Consider the following 20,790-nt stretch of genomic DNA (forward strand, 5'->3'; position numbering starts at 1 on the left):
GCTAAACCTATTAACATACCTCACCTCACATTCACCGGGGTGTGTGAGCGTGTGTAACTATGTCAGTATTAGAGTGTTGTGTTTTCATGCGTGAGGTGTGGGTAATGTAAGATGTTTAAGGTTTATTAAGGAAGCTTTTATATCCATTGTTAATCATCTGCATTTGTTAGTGTGTGTATACCACAGAGTTGCAGGATGTTGCGGTCCAGCTCGCAGTAGTCCTGGTCGGAGACATTGAGGTGCAGCAGTGCGTTGTGGGACTGTATGGGAGAAGGGCTGAGAGGAGGCCTCTGGTAGGATGAGGGAACAGCCTGGACTCGCACGCATGCCACTGAGGCCTGTGATGTCATGGGAGTGTGGAGAAAGATCGTCAGATCATGTACTGTTAATTTGATCATCCAATATTTGATCCATAACTATAGAGAAAGGCTAATAAAGTAAAATGGGACACTTTCATTTATGTGGAAATGACTGCATCAAACAAGGCAAAAGAGAATATTATGGAAATAGACACTTTTGAAGGCCAGCAGATAGCAGATATTTAGTGAAACTGATGAAGTCTGTCTCTTTATCTGAATTTTTAAACTGATGTTTTTTAATTAAGATTGTATGAAGAACTTTTGCATAGTGAGTGTGTTAGCCACAGAGGGTGCCCCCTTTTATAAAGGCACCATTAAGAGTACAAGTATCTTACAGAGACATGCATGCAGCTGATGGAATGCCCATTTTATTAGGTACAAATTTAAGACTTTAAATTTATTTGTAAAAACAGAAAAAGACAAAAATGTAAAGTCAAAGCAATTTTTTAATCTTAAAGGGTCTCAAAGGAAATTGTAAAGGTGATTGCATTTTTAGGTGGGCATTAGGCTAAATCTGTTGAATTATACATCCCCTGTTCAAATAGTTACAGAATATATATCGCCTCATGTCCATAATAACTCCAAACACTCAAAAACATGGGCTGACAGAATTTTTTTTTTTTTTTTCAAAAAATTTGTCCAAACAGAAATTTATACCCACACTGAAATATAGGCTATCTTCTGCAGATAGAGACACTTATCTAAGTTAATAATATGGCCCATAGTGAAAGTGAATTCTCTGTAATTTACTGTATCTTTTTTTTAACAAAGGGAAACTTTTTACTGGCTGACTATCTATAAACCCTGCTCTAATTGGTAGCTCTAGTAAAGCAGATAAACATTGGTTAAAAAGACCAAATAATGACAACAACCCAGCTACAGACTGATTAAGGTGCTGAAAAAAAAAAAAAAGACAAGACATTCTGTCTGCATATGGCCTGATGGCCACTCCCCTAACCGTTCATCTAAGACGCCATGTATCTCAGAACAGAAATACATGCTAAAACTTTGAAATAAAATTGGATTAATCTTCCCCTAAGGGTTAAGGTAAGGGTTAGGACACCAATAGTTAAAAGTTAAAAACCTGTCCTGAAAATTCTGAATACAAAACTTTGATAAAGTCAAGTAAACAGGACAAAGCTTGTTCTCCATGAAAACATTGTAACGCAGCCAGCATAGTTTACAAAGCTGTGTTAGCTGCGTGAGCTACATAGATAACAGAGCTAAGGCTAAGCTCACAAGCTACATAATCTGCGCCAAGCTACATAATGTTGTCTGCATTGCTAACTTAGCTTTTGCTACATTTGCTTAAGTTTATGTTTCTAAAGCAAACTTAGCAATAGTTAACCTAGCTATGTAGCTAAAGTTATGCTCACTAAGCAGCTATGTAAACTTTGCAGATTCATTATCTACATTGCTTCATTAGCTTACGCTACATTTTCTAAAGCTCACGTTACTAAAGCTTACTTAGCCACAATGACTTATATAGTGATGTTAATTATGTGGGTTGCGTAGCTAGCTTTACGTAAAACTAACAGAGTTAAAGTGAGCAACGACTCTTGTAACTTTCTAAAACAGATCCATGCATAGACCTCTGACATTTATTCTGTTTTATTTATGAAATTTTTCTTAGTCTGTAAAGTTAGGTTACATTAATGTGGCTATCGCTTTGTTCATGAATAAAGTTGAATTAAAAAAAAAAATCAAAACTGGAAATAAGTCATATCTGCAAATTACATCACTTTTTTTTCTGAGATGTGACGTCTCAGATGAATGGTCTATGAGAGTGGCTGCTAAATAAAGGGGCTGCAGTGTATAACAGTGTATAAATGCCACTCTAAAAAGAATACAATACTGAGAAATTTGGGTAACCAAACTCAGAATATTCTAAAAAAAACAACAACAACAACAACAAAAAACAACATAAAAACAACAACATAAAAACAACAAATACACCTATAGTATAAAAGCTGCATGATCTTGAAAATACAGTGTGTTTTTTAATGTCAAATAACAATTCACAGCTCCTTAGTGGCCAGAGCTGGTGTTTTATTTCTTAACTAAGCTGCTTAAGTAACAAATAGGAAATGTGTTGTGAATCTGGAATAGGTTAATCAATTCTGAATCTATTTATGGGTTACTGAAAGAATCACAAAAACAAGAGCTTACATGTTTTTCCAGCAGGTTGAGATGCACTTCATCCTGATCGGAGAGTGGACCGCAGCCCACCTGTGACACACAAAGACTTCAGTGTGGTGCTGTATGTGAGCTGTGGGGATGGCTGAGCTACCTCTCAAAAAGTAATTTAAATCCTGAATGCTGAATAACAGCTAATGAATCCATTCATTTATATTTAACATCAGTCTTTTACAAAGGCTTTCCACCACTTTGTTATACATCTCTTGATACAAGGACTTACCAGTAAGACAGCGACGGCCTTGTCCCGCTCCTGGTCTGGGATTGGAATGACAAGAGCTAAAAGAGAGGAAAAAGAGAAAATGAAAGTATTCAGCAGACATGTTGGATTGATGCAGACAACAATAAGGACTCATCCTTCTTTTATCTCCATCCTTTTATTTTCTGCCTCACCCTTCATCATATTTGATCTTTCTTAACGCTTCAGCATGAGAAAAATGCAGAGAATTGACCATAGGAATAAATAAACCTAATTTCCTTTCAAAACAGCGTGGCAAATCTTTACAGGCTCACTAAGTGTTCTGCTTGTGAGGCACACAGACACAGAAACAAAGAGGATAATGTGTCTACCACAGCAATAAACAAACGCATTCTTACTTCTGCAGCATCATTAAATGTTCAACAGTATTTATTGATTCTGCAGAGTGCAGATCACTCATGTGTGTACCTAAGAATGTCTCTCTGATTACTTTTCTCCAGGTTTTTCTTTATTCTTCGTTGGATTAAAAAAAAATGTGCATTTTAATGGGAACAGAGGGTTCAAATGAATTCGATTTCTCGCTTTTTTCCTCAACACAGATCTTCCACTGCTTTTTTCCTGGATGTGGTCCAATTCCACTACCCACGCAGCTCTTTACCTCTCCCCCTGCAATCATCATTTCTTGTTCGCTACTTCTCTCTCTACCTCCATTCGTTTGTTTTGTTTTCTCCCACGTTCTCCCATCTCTCTGCATGCACAAGCATGCACTCACACATCCTCAAATACACTCAGATGTTGGTCCATTTTGTCTGTCCACGAGCATCATTCAAACACGCATGTATTCAGAAAGTGCACTCACCTCTTCTGTGTGCAGGTAACGGTGCAGCCAGACAGGTTCTGTATTTCTCTGGCAGTTCTGGTGGAGGGAGGCCAGCGCACTGACATCGCTTCAGCTGGTCCACGATACTCCTGAGAAACAGATACATGATGAGCTGGACTTGTTCAAGAATGATAATCACCCACTGAACATTATTCTGAGAGAAAAACAGACAGAGACAGTCTGTTGGACACTGGAGGGACAGAGAGGAAGAGGGGATTTGGGAGACAATTGGAGAAAATGGAAAAGCAATCATGAAAAATGCAAAAACAGACAATGGTTTCATTGAAACCAACCAAAACATACCTGAATAACACTATTATGCAGTAGAAAATGAATGATTTCAGCACAGCCATTTGTGTGTCTATGAATGTGCTGCCCACGTGTGAAGCCAGGTGTGATGATGGCAGAGGTGAACGTCTGCGTGAGGGATATTTAATACAGAGAGCCGCTTTCTTATGCAAAAATATGAGACAAGGATTTGTTTATCCTGGAATGACTACTGCCAACAGACACAATCGCACATACTGTACATCTGCAAACACTTACACAAAACAATCAAGGCTTTAGGGCAGTGCAAACGAAATATTTGTTTCTATGAAAATGCTGTGCATTCAGAAAGTATCCAGACCCTCGTCACTTTTTTCATCTTACATTCTGTGGCTTCAGTCCTTTAAATTCTTTTGTTTTCTTATTAATCTACACTCTGTACCCCATAATGACAGTTTGGCTGGGCGACCAGAGTCCTGGTTGTGCAAATCAGAGAATTATGGAGGCCACTGTGCTCTTGTGTACCTTTAGTACAACAGAATTTTTTCTGTCCTTACCCAGATCTGTGCCTTACAACAGTCCTGTTTTTGAGCTGTACAGGCAGTTCCTTTGACCTCATGGCTTGGTTTTTGCTCTGATATGCATTGTTTAAATGCATTTTTATTTCCCTTAAATTCCTGTTTTCACAACAATCTTATAACCCTTTATAAAAGGAGAGTGGTATTTGTTCATTCCACTCAAAATCTTTCAGTAAATTATTAAAATTATTTTTAACCGTATCATACTGGGACTCAGGAACTGTAAGATGATATGTTATGCCCAGCCTTTGCATACACTTAGTAACAATAAGGAAATTAAAGACAAAAATAAATAAAATGCTATAACTCAGTAAATCAAGTTATTTTGTTATCTGTGTGCCTTCTTTAATATTTCTGATCACACACTTACAAATACACACACGACAGCAATCACTCCATTACATGCTCACAAAGCCTGAAATCTCCACTCACCATGGCAGCCAAGCCTTGCTGTGGTGTATTGATTTTAAAGCATCCATTTATTTCTCCTCACAGAGGAATAGTCCAAAAACCCTCTCAGTGTCATTTCCAATCGCGGCTAATACAGCTGACCTTTATGTAATGTCTTTGTTCAAAGCAGCCTCACTGCATGAGCATGAAGCCAATTTAAAGTAAGCCCAGAAGAAAGTCAAAAGAAACACCTGGGGTGTTTTGATACTTTCATCTAGTTTCTCTGCCCACATATGACCTGGCTTTAGATGATAGATCAAGGTCTGAATGTATGGCCCAAATTAAATGATATGTAGGTTACAGCTTGTGTCGTGGGTGGTGTGTTTACAGTCCACTGGTGACGACAGCCAGCAGCGGTAAAAATCACAGTCTGAGAGATGGAAATCAAAACAGAACACTCAGATACAGTGAAAAGTGTGTGTAGGTGTGCCGTTCATACACATAAAAATCTGCCAGTGATTAATGGATCTGGGTGATGGGAATGACTTTGTCACCTTGCTTGAACTTACACTATGAGCTCCATTTGTCTTAACTGCTTAACCATCATTAAGAAACTGCAGTGCCTGTTAACAGCTAATGGTATGATAATGTGCTGAAGCATTAAGTGTTATGGCTAATTCCACATCATTATGTCTTCCAAAGATATATTGTATGCAGATGAAAATTGAATTTTCTGTATGAGGCTTTGGATAATGTGAACATCATGTTCAGTGATATGTTTCTTTGTGTCTGTCCCTATCATAGACTGAATAAAATACAAACCTAAATCAAAGTGATACCATCCGGTGGTCTCTGAAGGAGATTTTAAAGCCGTATGTCATCTAAAAAAAACGCTGTAAAACAGTTAAGGCAGCTTTAAAGGTACATTTTGTGGACTATTTACACTGAAATGTCTACATTAATAAAAATGACTACTCCTATGTTATATATTTTAACTCAAATATTTCCAACAGATAGCTAAGCCAGAGAAATCATTGGTTTTATAGTTGTGAGAGTGTGTTTATGCCATTACAGAGACGTTGTGAAAGACACAGTATGTTTATCACTGCTATCACTGCTGTGACATAAGGAAGCATGAACTGGAACTGGAGGCTAGTACTCTATTGCTGTATCTCAATTATGTTTAAAACTGCTTACTTGTGGTTGACCAAGATTATTCTCTGCCACTGGCTAGGCATTTTATCAAGAACCCCTTAAAATGCAGCACTCGTTCCCTCCATTCCCAAGCTCTAAACTACTGTAACATTGTGGCCTGGCTGGACATTTCCAGGCAGATTAGAGACCAGGGGCACTACCTTTGTAGTTATATCTTGTTTTGAACTGGTGACTGTTCAGGAAAGAAACTGCATTCTACGAGGTGTATTTCCTAAACAGTAAACCGTTTTCAAAGAATATCACATAATGAGGGAGAAAAGTTGTTCGAAGTGACTGCTAGTATTCCCGTATTATACACTGTAAATAATCCAACTTGATTTATGTTGAGTTAACAAATTACGAAGTATTGGATGCACTTTTGTTGACTTAACAGGTTGATACAACATATTATACTGTAGTTTCTTAAATCAAGTAATGTACATGCCAAGTGAATACATAGATTCAAGTTAAGCCAAGCTCAACTAACAATAGTTGGCACAACAACTCAAGTTAAGAGAACTGAAATATACATTTCTGCTGGAAAAAAAATTCTGCCAGCTCAACATGTTTAGCTATGAATATTATGTCAACTAAATGGCAATTTGTGCCCCTTAACTCAACAAAGCTGTGAAATGTGTAAACTATTTTACGTTGGGCCCACATATTTGTTTTTACAGTGCAGTGTTGTCTGGGAAAGCCTCAAGTATGCAGCAGAGGTGGTGAGCATCTTTATTTGTCTTTTATCACTGTTTATAATGAGAGTCCACTGGCAGTGGAATTTACTTACTGTGCTTTAAATTGGCTATCAAACAGCAACAAAGTGCCCAACTGTCAGTAAACAGCCACACCACTAATTACTTGAGATGACCATTTAAAATGTTGATATCAATGTTAAAATAACATTTAAACCAATGGTCAATACCAATGTTCTTTTCATGACTTCTTTCATTTTCTCTCATTTGTGACCACCGAACAGATCAGAGTTTATCTAACAGGTCAAGTGTCCTGCCTTCTTTGAATCAGCTGGTAGGTGTGCTAAATGCCAGCATTAAACTGATTCAGCACAACAGATAAACATCAGCCTCTGATATCTGACTTTGCCCACATTATATTCTGATGGTTCCTTTTTATCAAAAGGGGCGATATTGTTAAATACAATGTGATACAGATGCATTTGTGCATCCCCACTAATTATGGTAGTTCTAAAGCCTTCACAAACAGATGAGTTGAAGAAAAATCCAACTCCTGCACATTGTCAGCTGTCAAACTAGGCTTTTCAAAGGTAATGAAGATTCCTTAGCTATTGTAGCTAACCTCGAGTCTATACTGGAAAGAGTGGAATTTTTGCACGTTTGCACTTCCCCATTGCCTATGTTTTTCAAAATTGGTGGTAGCTGCTTGGTCCATCAGCTAGATCATCTTTGCATCTGGCTCAATTTGCATCTAGAAAATGTGTATTTCTGAGTTGTCAGTAGCGGGTTGACATTTTGTTGTTTCTCACTGAAAGGGAGACCAAAGCTAATGATTTGTTTAAAAATCTGCATCGCATCATGTTGCTCTGTTCTGCAGTTATGGTGATGTGCATTAGTTGATAAGCACACACAAGCCATGTCCTTCAGAACACATTCATATTTTACATAACTGTACTTATTATTTAGAGGTAGTCCACCATACATTTACATCTACATGGTAAACTATATTTGCTTAATACTATATGTCTTTGTACTATTTGACTGATGTAAAATAAGGAGTAATGGAGGTTTAATCCCCCAAAAATCAGACTATTCAATAAAAAAGTAATCTGCAAACTCTCATTTATCTGTACATTATTTAGATCATATATAGGCCTTTTGAGATAATGAAAAAAATGTTATTAGTTTACATAGGAAGCTCACAATCGCTACATCTAACCTGTGGAACAGTAATGCTTCGAAAGCATGGAGCAAAGGAGCTTAACACTTTATTATTCATTTCAATTTAATTAAATTTAATGACCATTTTAGCCTTGCCAAAGCAGTGAGCAGATACATTTCTATCTATATGTTATATTTTTTGCGAAAACAGAAAAAAGACTGCTGTAATTTTTAAAACATGTGTAGACAGCCCCGTTCATAATGATGTAGTGTTTGAGGCTCTTTTTTGGTCACAACAGCTCACGTAATGTGCTGTAGCCTTTGGACACTGTTGCTGTTCATGGAGGTTTATGGAGGTTTCTGTTTATTGTTCAACCTGATGAAATCTTTTTGTTTGTGGGTAAAAAGTGAAAAGAACTGTCTTTGATATTCTTGTACAAAGGCTCTGTTTTCAACTCCTGTTGGCTGCAGTGGGTGCACAGTCTGTCTTCTTTAGGGACCCAGCTTTGTCTATGGCGTCCTCTCTCAGTGGTGAGATTGTGTTCACCCAGTCTGTTCATGGTCAAACATTTCCTCAGCCAGGGATCAGTTATCATGCTTAGGCAATCTGCAACTGCAAATTCCGTATTACCGGACAAATATATGCCATTTTGCTTAGTTTTTTTTTCTTGATTCTTGATCATGAGCTAAGTACTTTTCTTTTGTTGTTGAAAACATTTGGTTTAAGCTGGGTGTTTTTGTGTCAGAGGGCTCTGCAGGTAAACAGAGTCTCTGTACCAACTGCATCTTATAATGCATTTATATTTTCCTCTTATATCTTTATAGTGTATTTAAAGTTCATGTTGCTGATAATAATTGTTTTTTAAGGATAACAATCTGGTCAACTGTGAATGTTCTGAATAGGCTTTTTCTTAACAGACTTTTACTTGACTAAACCTACAACACATCTGTCATTGCAGCAGTTGTGTAACCGCTTAGTTTATTATCACTGAGTACTTTCTGTGTTAGACCTTGGACTGCTTGTTTCTTTTGCAGAATCTATAACAATAAGTTTCAGATTTGAGGCTTTAGTTTTCTCGTACATAACAAATAGTTAGAGGAAAAAACAATTATAAAAGCTGCCGTTGCTGAAACTGTGTGGATGTGTGCTTTTGTGTGTATATGTGTGTGTCAAGGTCCACTTAATGTGCTTGTATGTATTAGAGAGTGGGCTGGAACGAGGCTCAAACAAAGTGGCCTTCTGCCTCTCAGATGGGTTCACTGAGTGTGTGTGTGGGTGTTTGTGCTTGTTTGTGAGTGTGTGTATGTGCACCAAGGTCTTGATAACAGGCTTATATAAGCAGGTGAATTGGAGGGAGAAGAGTTACAAAGTGCCCTGTAGCTCTTTTAATATCCCCGCTACCTCTAGCCTGAATGCAGCCCTGACAAATGCGCGTAAGAGCAGGTGTGCGCGTGTGCAGACGTGTGGTTTGTGCTCATGTCCTAGCATTCTCATGTTTGTGTTTCTGTGGTTTGTGTGGCATTAGGTGTTGGAAAAAAGGCCTCTTGTCTGACAAACAGACAGTTTCATCTATAATGTATTGTTGGTTTTTGCCGGAGCGCAGGCAGCAGTCGCAGTTGCAGCATGGGGCATGTAGAGATTCAGAGAGCACTTAAGAGAGAAGAGGATCACTGTGTCTCGCCAAGGGACCACCAGGTGCTGTCACCTCGGCTATTAGCTGTGCAACGCTTCCGCAGGGGAGAGAGGGATTGAAGGTGGGAGGGAAAAGGAGGAGGCAAACGGCTAGTGAGGGGAGAGAGACTGTAACACAGCCGGCTTAGTGCTTCATGGCTCTTTGGGGAGAGAGCACGATAAGATGGGAATGAAGGGCAATGACAGACTGCTGCAGTGAGGTTAAAAGGTGGGACAGCAGATGACAAGAGAGGGAAAAAGCTCCTCAGAAAGAGAGAGGAAGGAATGAGTATTAAGTAGGGGTGTAACCGTTCACAAAGGTCACGGTTCAATATGTACCTCAGTACATATGTACCTTCATTTTACCAGTAAAAAAGGAACATAAAGTCTGGATTTATATCTTTCCCTCTCTGATTACTTTTAAAAGGCCTATAAAAAGTACTCACTCCCTGGGATGTTTTATCTTTTCATTGATCTTATAAATCAATCATGGCCAATATAATTTGCCTTTTTGGACAAAAACAAACAAACAAACAAACAAACAAACAAACAAAAAACCTCTTTAACATCGGAGTTAAAAAAAAAAAAAGCTATCTTGCATAAATAATTCACCCCCTTTAAAGGGACTGATCTATTTCAACAGCGGTCCAGCCCATTGGTGCTAGTAGTCTCACAGCTAAATAGGGACCTGAGTGCAGTATATTTACATCAAGTGGTTGTTGTGTAAAGGCACCTGTGTCTGGAAAGTCGAGTCACTGGTTCATCAGTATTCCTGGCTACCATTACACAGTGGTGGACAAAGTATTTAACTGCAGTACTTGAGTCAAAGTATTGATACTCATGGTCAAATCTTACTTAAGTATGAGTAAAAGTTGCTCGGTGAAATTTTACTCAAGTTTAAGTACTAAAGTACTTACTTTTAAAAATACATAAGTATTCAAAAGCACAAAGTACATTTTCTAATATCAGTACATTGCTGTATTGTTTTCAATACAGAACCTTGTAACTCTCTAAAACCAACTTATGATGTACTGACTTACAGTACATGTAGAACCACTCTACTACAAAAAGTCTATAAAAACACCTGTAAAAACTTCACCATAAAAAAACTATCATTTTTTTTTCTTGAATGCAGAAATGTAGTTTGTTCGCGGTGTACACAGAAAACATTTGAAACTAGAAAAGCACTCAGATAGCGCAGACCTCTGCCATTAGCCCTATCTCCCAATAGTGAAGAATCATTTAAAAAATTCCTGGATCCAGATGGTGATCTGGATCATTCCCAAAATCTAATCAGTTCTTCCTTATGCCATTTCTGACATTTCCTGAAAATTTCATGAAAATCCGTCCATAACTTTTTGAGTTATGTTGCTAACTAACAAATTAACTAACTAACTAACTAACTAACCCTGCTGATCACATAACCTCCTTGGCGGAGGTAATGATATGAATCATTCCTCATTTCTGAAATCTCAAACAATGAGCTGAGATACAGCCATGGGTATTTTCAGCTTGATTTTCTCCTGCCATCTCCATTGCCGAGTTTTGTTTGAATGAAGGCAGGGGAGCTTGCTACACAAAGCGAGAACACTCCAAGCAACTCAGAGAAAAGGTTATTGAAAAGAACAAATCAGAAGAGCTTTTATCCAAAAAGGCAAATTATATTGACCATGACTGATTTATAAAATCAATAAAAGGGTAAAACATCCTTGGGGGTGAGTACTTTTTATAGGCACTTTAACTGGCATTAGTCCAGCTATTTATTCCATCTAATGTTATTTAGAACTCCCTGTAATAGTTGGCACACTCTGTGGTGTATCAAAAATGAGATAAGAAAATAGAGTAAAAACTCACTAAAAGATGGAAATTAAAGGCCAAACAGAAATGAGAAGCCCAATGTCTGATTTGAAATACAACAAACATACTGACAATAGAAAAAAATGAATGTACATTCAAGAGCAAGGCTTGTGTACGTCAGTGAAGGACTACAGACATGCTTCTGTAAATACAGGATGGGAGGTTGTAATGGAGCCTGAACAGAGCACTTAAAATTATACTCTTAGCCGGTGTTCTTTACTTCTACATGTCTTCTAATAGCCTTTAAAAATTAATCAATGTTGATAATGTCTTCGGCCCTCTATGCTTTCACATCCAGAGGCGTTTTGAAAGCAGTGCTGACATGCTGAGGAGACAGAGATGAAGGCGACAGGTCTCATTGCTGTCCTGCTTTCCCAACTCATCTAACTTTTGTTTGTGTGTATAGTTGTATCTACTTCTTTTTCTTCCTGGGTTGTTGAATAACGGTTAGCAGACACGCACAAGCCATCTAGATTGGTGGGTAAATACTGTTACATGTGATTTCCTTTTGTCTCCATTCAGACATATTTGTCGTGTGGCAATGTGCACCAAACTGTGACAACAGATATTGTTACAACCCTTGGTAATAACACTAAAAAACGAGTGAGATGAAGTGAAAGAGAAAAGAGGAGAAAAGAGACGAGGTAAGAAAGCAAAACTGTGGTAAAAATGATGAGCCCTCTCACCCTGATACTCATTTTTGGGTCACAATGATCCTTGTGACACTTGCTTTCTGCTCAAACAAGTCTTTGTTTCCTGTCGTCATCTTACTGTCTCTTCTGTAAAACAGCTGCAGCTCGCTGCTTGGACTCACACAATCACATACTATGTGTACACACCTGATCTTCCCCTCCGGTGGCAGTTCATGCAGCAGGTCTTCAGACAGCAGCCTCGAGTCTCCCTCCAGGATGTAGAAACATACACACTCCTGGAATAGCACACATACACACATTGTTGCACATTCATTTGTAGCATTAATCAGATTGTAATTAATTTAATGAATGATGAGTCTCAGGCCTCCGTTCCCTGGTCTCGTGTCAGGCTCTGACGCTCTGCATACTAACAGGAAGCCTTTTGTGTCAGGTAATAAATCAAGGAAATGCCAATTAGCTTTTGTGCAAATGAAAGACAGAGAGTGTGTGCTTGTAAATACCGTGCTGGGTAGCAGCCCCTGTATGCTGTCTCTAAGGGCTGCTTGCAGCGATCGCGTGTCGACAACCGCCGCCAGCCGCAGCAAGGCATCCTGGAGAGGGAGACAAACAGATGCTCTTATGTTTGTTTGGTTGTTTGTTTATGAACTCAACATGCAGCTCCTAAAACCTGAGGCCTTGGCAGTAGTATTTTTTTTGGGGGGGGTGACTACAAGGTTTATGTTTTAACAAAGTGTCTCCAGACATTTAGCTTGGCAGGATGTGTAGGCAAAACAATATTTACAATGTGTCACAGTCGGTAAGATCACAGCAATCTATGCCACTTAAAACTGAACTGAAAACATGAGGGATTACTGCAGTTAGTTTGTCTCTTCAGGACGCTCCATGCTTTTGTTTCATTTTGGCTGAGTGAAAACCAAACACTTGACAATTCATTTGCAGAGTTCGCTGTGCATCAAGCATCTGATTATACATAAATTAAAAGGCGGTACCGACGGCAAAAATGTCATGGTTCACAAATTGTATAACACATTTTCTTTCTCATCTTTGCTGCACTCAATGAAGATGGGATAGAAGCACTTAACTTAGAGGAGAGCGGTGGCTATCTTAATTACAGTCTGCCTCTGATCAGTCTGATCAAATTTAACAAGAGCCTATCTATTTTTATGAGCTCTGACTTTGATTAAATGTCCTTCCAAATAAAAATTCGACATGAGAAGCTTAGACAGACTGACTGACATGAGGGACATTACTGCTAAAATATACAACAGCAGACCTACATCCATACATTTTTTTTTAGTCTGAAATAACTCCCATGCAATTATATGTGTAACAGTCTACCTGGTGTGTGAGATCAGCATATCACAACCAACATTTATGATCCTTGCAGGGGTACAGCATAATAACAGTAGAAAGGGGAAACAGATATACATGGAAATGACAGCATAGCAAGCTTCATTTTTAATATTAGACATCGTAGGTGCATGTGCAGAAGGGATGTGGATGATAAAAAGGGAACAATTGCCCTGCAAATATACTTGGGTGGCTGTAAACATACATGGGTGGCCGAGCCAAGTATTGTCTACATGTGGGAAACACTGTGCCCAATGGAGATGTAATCCAAAGACATTAGCTTCAGTATTTAATGAATGGATGTCAATATTAGAACAGGAATATCCCCATCATTTATTGACTTTTATAATGTGATATTTCTCAATATCATATTGTGTCTAGGAGAAGTTAAAACCAACTGTTTGCCCCCAGGACAAGCAAAGTATTTCTGATTCTAATCCGTCCTTTTAGTAAACTGGAACGCCAGACTGATGTGTTTCACACATCCATCTGGAAAACCACTCAAAGACAGCATTTGGGAAAGGGCAGAGCCTTTGAAAATAAAAACTCAGAGGGTGATTGGATAAACGTTCTGTCTGTCACATCTTTACCGGCTAATCAGAGCAACAAAACACGTGACGTAACCTCTACAAAGCTGCGCCTGCGCCTGTAATGAAGGAGTAAACTCTATAAAGAACTGCATAACGCGAAACGTAGCAACTGTAGAGATGTCTGTACACAACTTTGGTCATTTTTGAAAATAAAACATCTCAATGCTGTTCTTTTTTCTTCTTTTAACGGAGAAATGTCGTCAAGTTCTGATAAAACTGACGCTTTGGCAGCATCCACGCTAATGTCTTCCACAATATTTGCACTGGCCTCTTGTAGCTGCTTGCTAATGTCACAAATCCGCTGTTCCGAAAGTACTGCCCCATGTTGCTGATTGGGCCTGTCACTTTCTAACCGGACCCAAACTGTTCAGATGGGAGCTTTGCAAGATGGATTTGACAGTGAGAAACACGGAAACAGGTGTATCCATCTGCTTTGCAAGGTTATCCTTTTAGGGCTTCAGTAGAAATCAGCCTCAAGGCAATATCTGAAGATGATTCAAGGCTCTAGTGTACCTACACAAAATTTTGTCCAAACATTTAGAAGTTAAAATGGCTGCACTCTCAAGCAGATTAAAAAGAGACCTCTAAAAAAGAGAGGGCACAACGCAACAAACCACACAAATAGACAAAATTGAAAGTCATGATGTAAACACAAAAAGACTGACATTGTTTGTCGAGTTCAAACACTTCACTATTTCCTTGCCTCAAACTCTGGGGAAATTGCTGCATAAAGTGGGACTGCTTGTCCAATTTTGTGTTTCAGAAAGAAGAAGATGACAGAGAACAGCTGCCCACCCTTTTCGGATGTCAGGAAGGTGTAATGGGAAGTAAATGCCGCTGACCATTAGACAAACACCATTACAAACACTGTTACTAACACCTTAGTACAGGTATTTCGTCTGCAGGTGTGAGGGCAGTTTGTTTGCTTTAAGTGCTCTTTTTTTCTTTTAAAACAAGAATCTATCTGAAGAAAAATAGGTTTGGAAACAGCATAGAGGAGCAGAAGGCACAGGGAGACAGCTGATCCAAGTTAACATAGGAGCTTATATTGTGAGGTCATGCAAGATTGAGTTTATGCCTCGAGAGTTTTATATCTCCACTTTATACACACATTACAAGCAAGTGTACAGAATATTTCAGAACTACAACTTTATCAGAGGAGCATTCGAAACATCCCAGCTGACAGCCCAAATTTTAAACCTTAAGAATATTTACACTGCATGCAGTCTACTTAAAGCCTCACCAGTTCCAGTTATCACACCACATTATTATTGCATGTAACCGCAGTGTAGAGAGAGGATCTTCAAAATCTGATCAAAGCAAAGAAATACTAGAAGAAATTGTACAGGCTTAAGAGACTGTGGTTTTTGAAAAACTGTGTGCTGAATATAAATAGGGAAGAGGAGTATGATGTTGAAACTATTGCCAGATGATCCTTCAGCAGTTTGTCTGATGAAGCTGTAAGTCAAACAGCCAAGCCTGAAGGAAGAGCATCTTGTTCTGTCCTGTATCGCACTACGGCACAAAGGGAAATCTGCTGGAAAGGGGCTCTGTGTTCTACTGAGGGTATCCATCTGTTACCCCTTCTTTTATTTCATCCTTTATTCCCTTTTTGAGATTTCAGTGATGATGAAGTCCTGGCTGTTTTATGGAGATCTCTGCTCATTTATGTCACATCCCTACAGGTGCATGAGCAAAAACAGAAACAGAAGAAAATAAGATAAATTTTAGGGGAGTACACACCATAAGATAATTAGGAGTTTGATTACCATCATATTCCCTTCATGGGACAATGAAGAGATTCTGATTCTAAACCTGTATTTTGAGACAGTTCTGATGCTAAGTGATGGTAGCACTTCATTTTAGTGGGATAAAGTGGTATTTTTCCTGACCCCAACCCTCTAAACCTAACCCTCATAAAATTTTTGCAAATCTCTGGTAATTAGGTGGTATTGTGCAAAGCTAACCCTAACTCTAATTTGGTGACATTTTACCCCAGCCCTTACCCTAGCCCACCAGCCCTAACCCTTGTAATATTGTTGCAATTCTCTGGCAATTTGGTGTTATTTTACCCCGATCCTTACCCTCTAACCTTACTCAAGTAGTATTGTGGCAGTTCTCTAGTAGTTAGACGGTATTTTACCCTAACTCCAGGGCAATTCTCTGGTAATTAGACAGTATTTTGTGTTCCCTAACACTCCAACCTAACCCTGACTTTCGTACAATTGAGGCAATTCTCTGATAATTAGGTGGTATTTTTCCATACACTAAAGCCTGTTTCAGACTGGGAGCATGACACACGTGTCTCGACCGCGACATACCTGGATTTTCAGTTTGATTGCATGTTAACAAGTCAGGGGTTTCAGACTGCCTGCATGTGCGCCGCGTGTCACATACGCGATGCATGCGACTCAGGCGCGGAGAGTTTAGAGATTCGAAGTCTCGCCTATTTTTTCCACGCACTGTGTGCAGCTATGGATCATATTAGACAATAAAGCAGACACGCAAGCAGCAAAACATGCAAGCAGCAAAACACGCTCTTAGTCTGAAACAGACTTAACCCTCTAACCCTAACTGTAGTCATACTGTGGCAATTCCCTGGTAATTTGGTGGTACTTTACCCTAACCCTAACCTTACCCTATAACCCTTACTCTTGCCCTACCCTTCGTAAAATTCTGTCAATACTTTAGTATTTTGGTGGTATCTTATCCCAACCCTAACCCTCTAATGATAACCCTTTAAATAATGTGGCAATTCTCTAGTAGTTAGACGTATTTTACCCTAACCCTAACAATATTGTGGCAATTCTCCAGTAGTTAGATGGTATTTTACCCTAACCCTCATAATTTTATGGCAATTGTCTGGTAATTAGGTGGTATTTAACCAATTTGTTAGAAGAATAAAATTTTTCTATTTGATTAGTCCCGTGTTATTTCTTTATTTTGGCCCACTAAATTAAAGTGGGTCTTCTCGAACACACTTCGACTACTTTTTGGGTTAGAATTAGGGTAAAATACCATCTTATTACCAGAGAACTGCAACAATATTACAAGGAATTACTTGATAATTGATACATTATTCCTGGATAAATACAGCCTTAATACTATTATTTTTACTAGTTATTACTTCGTAAAATGCCAACTTCTTGCAAGGTAACTACCGCCTTGTTCTTGAGAAATTACTTGACAATTACACCTTTTACCATAAAATTATAAAGTAATAATGCCCCCCTAAATTAAGTATTAACAGAAAATCTAGCAGCAAATTACAAATTGAATACACATGACCTGTTGTGTTAGAGGGGCTTGAGAACAATTTGGGATGAACTCTGTTAACTGGCATGTGTAATGAAACAATAGCTAGTGGGGAAGTGAGTAAAGAGATAAGCAAAACCACTGTAATACAACATTTATTCATCTCCATCCTGAACGGCAGCATGTTCAGCCTATGTTTAAGCCATCTCAATGACCTTTTCTTTGTGAATTTTGAGTAAAAAAGATACACAAACTATACCTGCCAATTCTTCCTACCTTTTTTTAGTGATGCTTATTTACTCAAAAATCACGTTTGACCATGAGATATTTTAGTCAAATTTCTAGTTTTTCAGAGTCAAGACTCTGGTTGTTGGTGAGTGGAATCTGTTAACATATGGTGCTGCTTTGGGCATATAATTGCTCTCTCTTCAAAGTATGGTAATATAATTCAACATTAAATGTTGTTACTTGTGGGATCTTCTGCATCAAATCTATGCTGTACAGGCCTACATCGTTCTGTGCAATGCGTACTTGTATGCTGGTGTGTCTTCATCATTCTGCAATGCTCTGCTCAAACACAACTCAGCAGTTTGATTTATGCCAGTTCCTTGCATAACCGCCACATTTCTTGCTTCTTTGTATACAGAAAACCATGGCAACTGAAAAGTAGCCTGTTAAATTGAAGTTGGGGCTAAAAACATTGAGCAGCAGCTGATAAAACTGATATTTTCGAATGCCAGGGTGTAAATTTGATTTGCTGTATTGCTGTCTGCAGCCATTTATCAAACAACATGCCTGCAGTCAGACTGGCAGTCACTCAGTGCTACCCAGAGGACCAATCACAGGGCTTGCAGTCAGCTTTGTTTCAACAAGTATTTACATTTATATGCACATTGGCTCCTGCATTTACACATTAAATGCTATGGTGTATACTCAAAACAGAAGTATAAATCAGTGTGGCAATGCCTGGTCTACTACAGCAACCAGCTTAGTGATCTTATTTCTAGATCTGTCAGAAAACCATTATGAGAAGCCAAGCTTTGTTATTCCTGAAAAGCAAGAAAAATCAGTAGGTTTCTTGAGAAAACATCTAAAATTATCTGTTAGTAATGGAAACCAGCACTGTTTTTTAGTTTAATAAAATACATAAGTCAAGATCTCGAGAAAGAACTGGAAATGACGTGCTGTATGGTTGAATGCATGTCCGCTAAGGGCTTCAGTGCTTTTAGCCATGTTTCCATCAGGGGGTCTGGTTTGATTCAGTTCAGTTTGGTATGGTTTGGTACGCTAAACCCCAAAATAGTTTGTGTTTCCACAGACACCCATGCTCTCACTTGGGTGGGCGGGGCTGTAAAAGCATGCATGTCACAGACAGCGAGAGTCAGCTGTTCCAGCAGCAGAGTTATACAGAGGATGAGTGACAGAAATCAGTCAGGAATAAGCAGTAAACAGCTTTATTTCAGCTGAAAGTGCTTTTTAAAAAAAAAAAAATAACTACATTTTAATGATGTTAACCACTGTCAGTACAGATCCTCAGCTGATGGAATATGTGCACAGAGACGGTTTGAGTCGTAATGCTATGTTAATATGTGAATATATCTAGTCTAGAACAGTTTATACGACAAAATATGAAAGTTTAGAGCTGTACTGTGAGAATTCGCTGCATTAAAAATAAAGTAAAGTAAAAGTTCAGCTGGTGTTAAAATCAAGCTAGATTATGTCAGAAATCCAGGGTGCGCTGATCTCGTTGTAAAATAGTCTGCAGCCTGAAGTTTTACGAGCCTGTTCAACAACCACAGGGTGATGTTTTCACAGGTTATCTAACGTAAGAAGTAGATTAATAACTAGTTACAGATGAGAGTGAACAGATCTAAGGCTTCGTATTCACTAAACTTAAGCATTAATTTAGTTTCTCATCCATTGCGGATGGATCAGGCTGATGTGAGCCTTTTGGGCTCTGCTTTGTGTACTTAAAATCAGTTCCAGATAAACATCAGGAAACTTGATTTGTGGCCAGATGCCAATATCCATAGATTAGGAAACAGTCTGGATCTCCATTGAGTCCAAATATTTTCCATTTAGGCAGATATTAGTCCACTTTCTCCTGTTTTCACCTGCTTCTCACAGCGCTGACTTCCTGTTTGAAGCCTGGAGGTGAGCAGCTGAGTCACACGCTGACATGACGTCAGTGCAGCCCTATTGTTGTGTGTAGCTCCACCTTTTTGGTATGGTTAGAGGTAAGATTGGAACCCCTATGGAAGGGTGCCAAAAAGTGTGACGTACGGGTTGGTTTTTTGGGACCCTTTCTCTATGGAAACGCCAAAAAAAGCGTGCCGTACTGCACCGAACTGAGCCGGACCGCTTGGTGGAAACGACCTATTAGACACCTTTCTTCCACCCCTCTCTTTTACATCCTTCACTCATGCCTGCTTTTGTCTTTGCAAGAAGAAAGTGCTGTAATAGAGGAGACAGAGTGTAAGGCATGGAGATAGAGGGTCAAGGAGTGAGGGAGGAGAAGTGAGAAAAGGGGAGAGATGGTGAGAGAGAGGAGAGAGCCCTGTCATGCCTGAGCACTCACAGTTGGTTATTACATATGATTAGATATGATTAAATGCGATTAGTTTTGATCACTCAATCAGCCTGCTGGAGTGCTGTTGTAATGAAGTTGGAGCTCTGCCAGCCCATGAGTGTGTGAGTGTGTGTTGGACAAGGAACAAATTTGAGTGTGTAGCATCTTAAGCTGCAGATCTTGAAATGCCAGAATAAATCCTGATAAGTAATGTTTGATGGAAAGAAGATCTTAATGGCAGACAAACAAGAAATGTTTCTGGCTCGTCATCTTCCTCTGTCTGCTGTCAGAAACTCAGAGGACGGATGCTGAAATTATCCATCCCTTTAGTGTGTGTTTATTTTGCTGGCAGTAAGATGTATGCCTTGGTAAATGTCAGAGTACCGTATGACCTTTAACAATTATTTCTTGCTATAAAGGCTAAACCACCTGTTATATTAATCTACCTGCTTCTCCACACATGATTACGAACACATAGAAAACAAACCCACCCACACACAAGTCAATGCAAACAAACAAGTATGACTCTATACCTTTAAATTAGCTCTAACCTTTCAGATCACTCTTCGACCTTCATATTTTCCCTCATAACATGATTCATTCTTCTTTAATCTTTAAAAACCTTGTGACTAAACCTTCAGACCGCCTGCTGTTGATCATTTGGGGTCCAAATCCTACATTTTCAGCATCAGGTATTCAAATTCTTCTTTTTTTTGTCAGAAATATCCATGGCAACTGCCCTCTACAGGTTGAAACCAGCTACTGCAGCTGAATTGTTTTGGAAAATTTCTCCTGGCTGATCTTGTGCCAGAGGGTATGCACTGATGCATTTTCAGTGCGTGACACGACTGCTCAGCTGGGCTGAGTGGCAAAAAAGAAAACTAAGACATGGCTGTCTGCTTTGTGTGAAATGGGTGAAAAAGGGAGA

At 38.9% G+C, this 20,790-nt stretch overlaps 1 protein-coding gene across 2 annotated transcripts in view; it reads right to left on the minus strand.

Moving 5' to 3' along the window:
* Nucleotides 1-20,790, minus strand: part of LOC121521675 (cGMP-dependent 3',5'-cyclic phosphodiesterase) — a 274,824-nt gene that overhangs the window by 39,422 nt on the left and 214,612 nt on the right. For both annotated transcript variants that reach the window (XM_041805812.1, XM_041805819.1), the window contains exons 3-8: nt 12,599-12,688; nt 12,285-12,373; nt 3,614-3,723; nt 2,779-2,834; nt 2,529-2,588; nt 182-338 (exon numbers count right to left, since the gene is read on the minus strand). In XM_041805812.1, the coding sequence (XP_041661746.1) occupies nt 182-338; nt 2,529-2,588; nt 2,779-2,834; nt 3,614-3,723; nt 12,285-12,373; nt 12,599-12,688 (562 nt within the window). The remainder of the gene's footprint in view (nt 1-181; nt 339-2,528; nt 2,589-2,778; nt 2,835-3,613; nt 3,724-12,284; nt 12,374-12,598; nt 12,689-20,790) is intronic.

The sequence above is a fragment of the Cheilinus undulatus genome, linkage group 2, assembly GCF_018320785.1.
Source record: "Cheilinus undulatus linkage group 2, ASM1832078v1, whole genome shotgun sequence".
Lineage (NCBI taxonomy): Eukaryota > Metazoa > Chordata > Actinopteri > Labriformes > Labridae > Cheilinus > Cheilinus undulatus.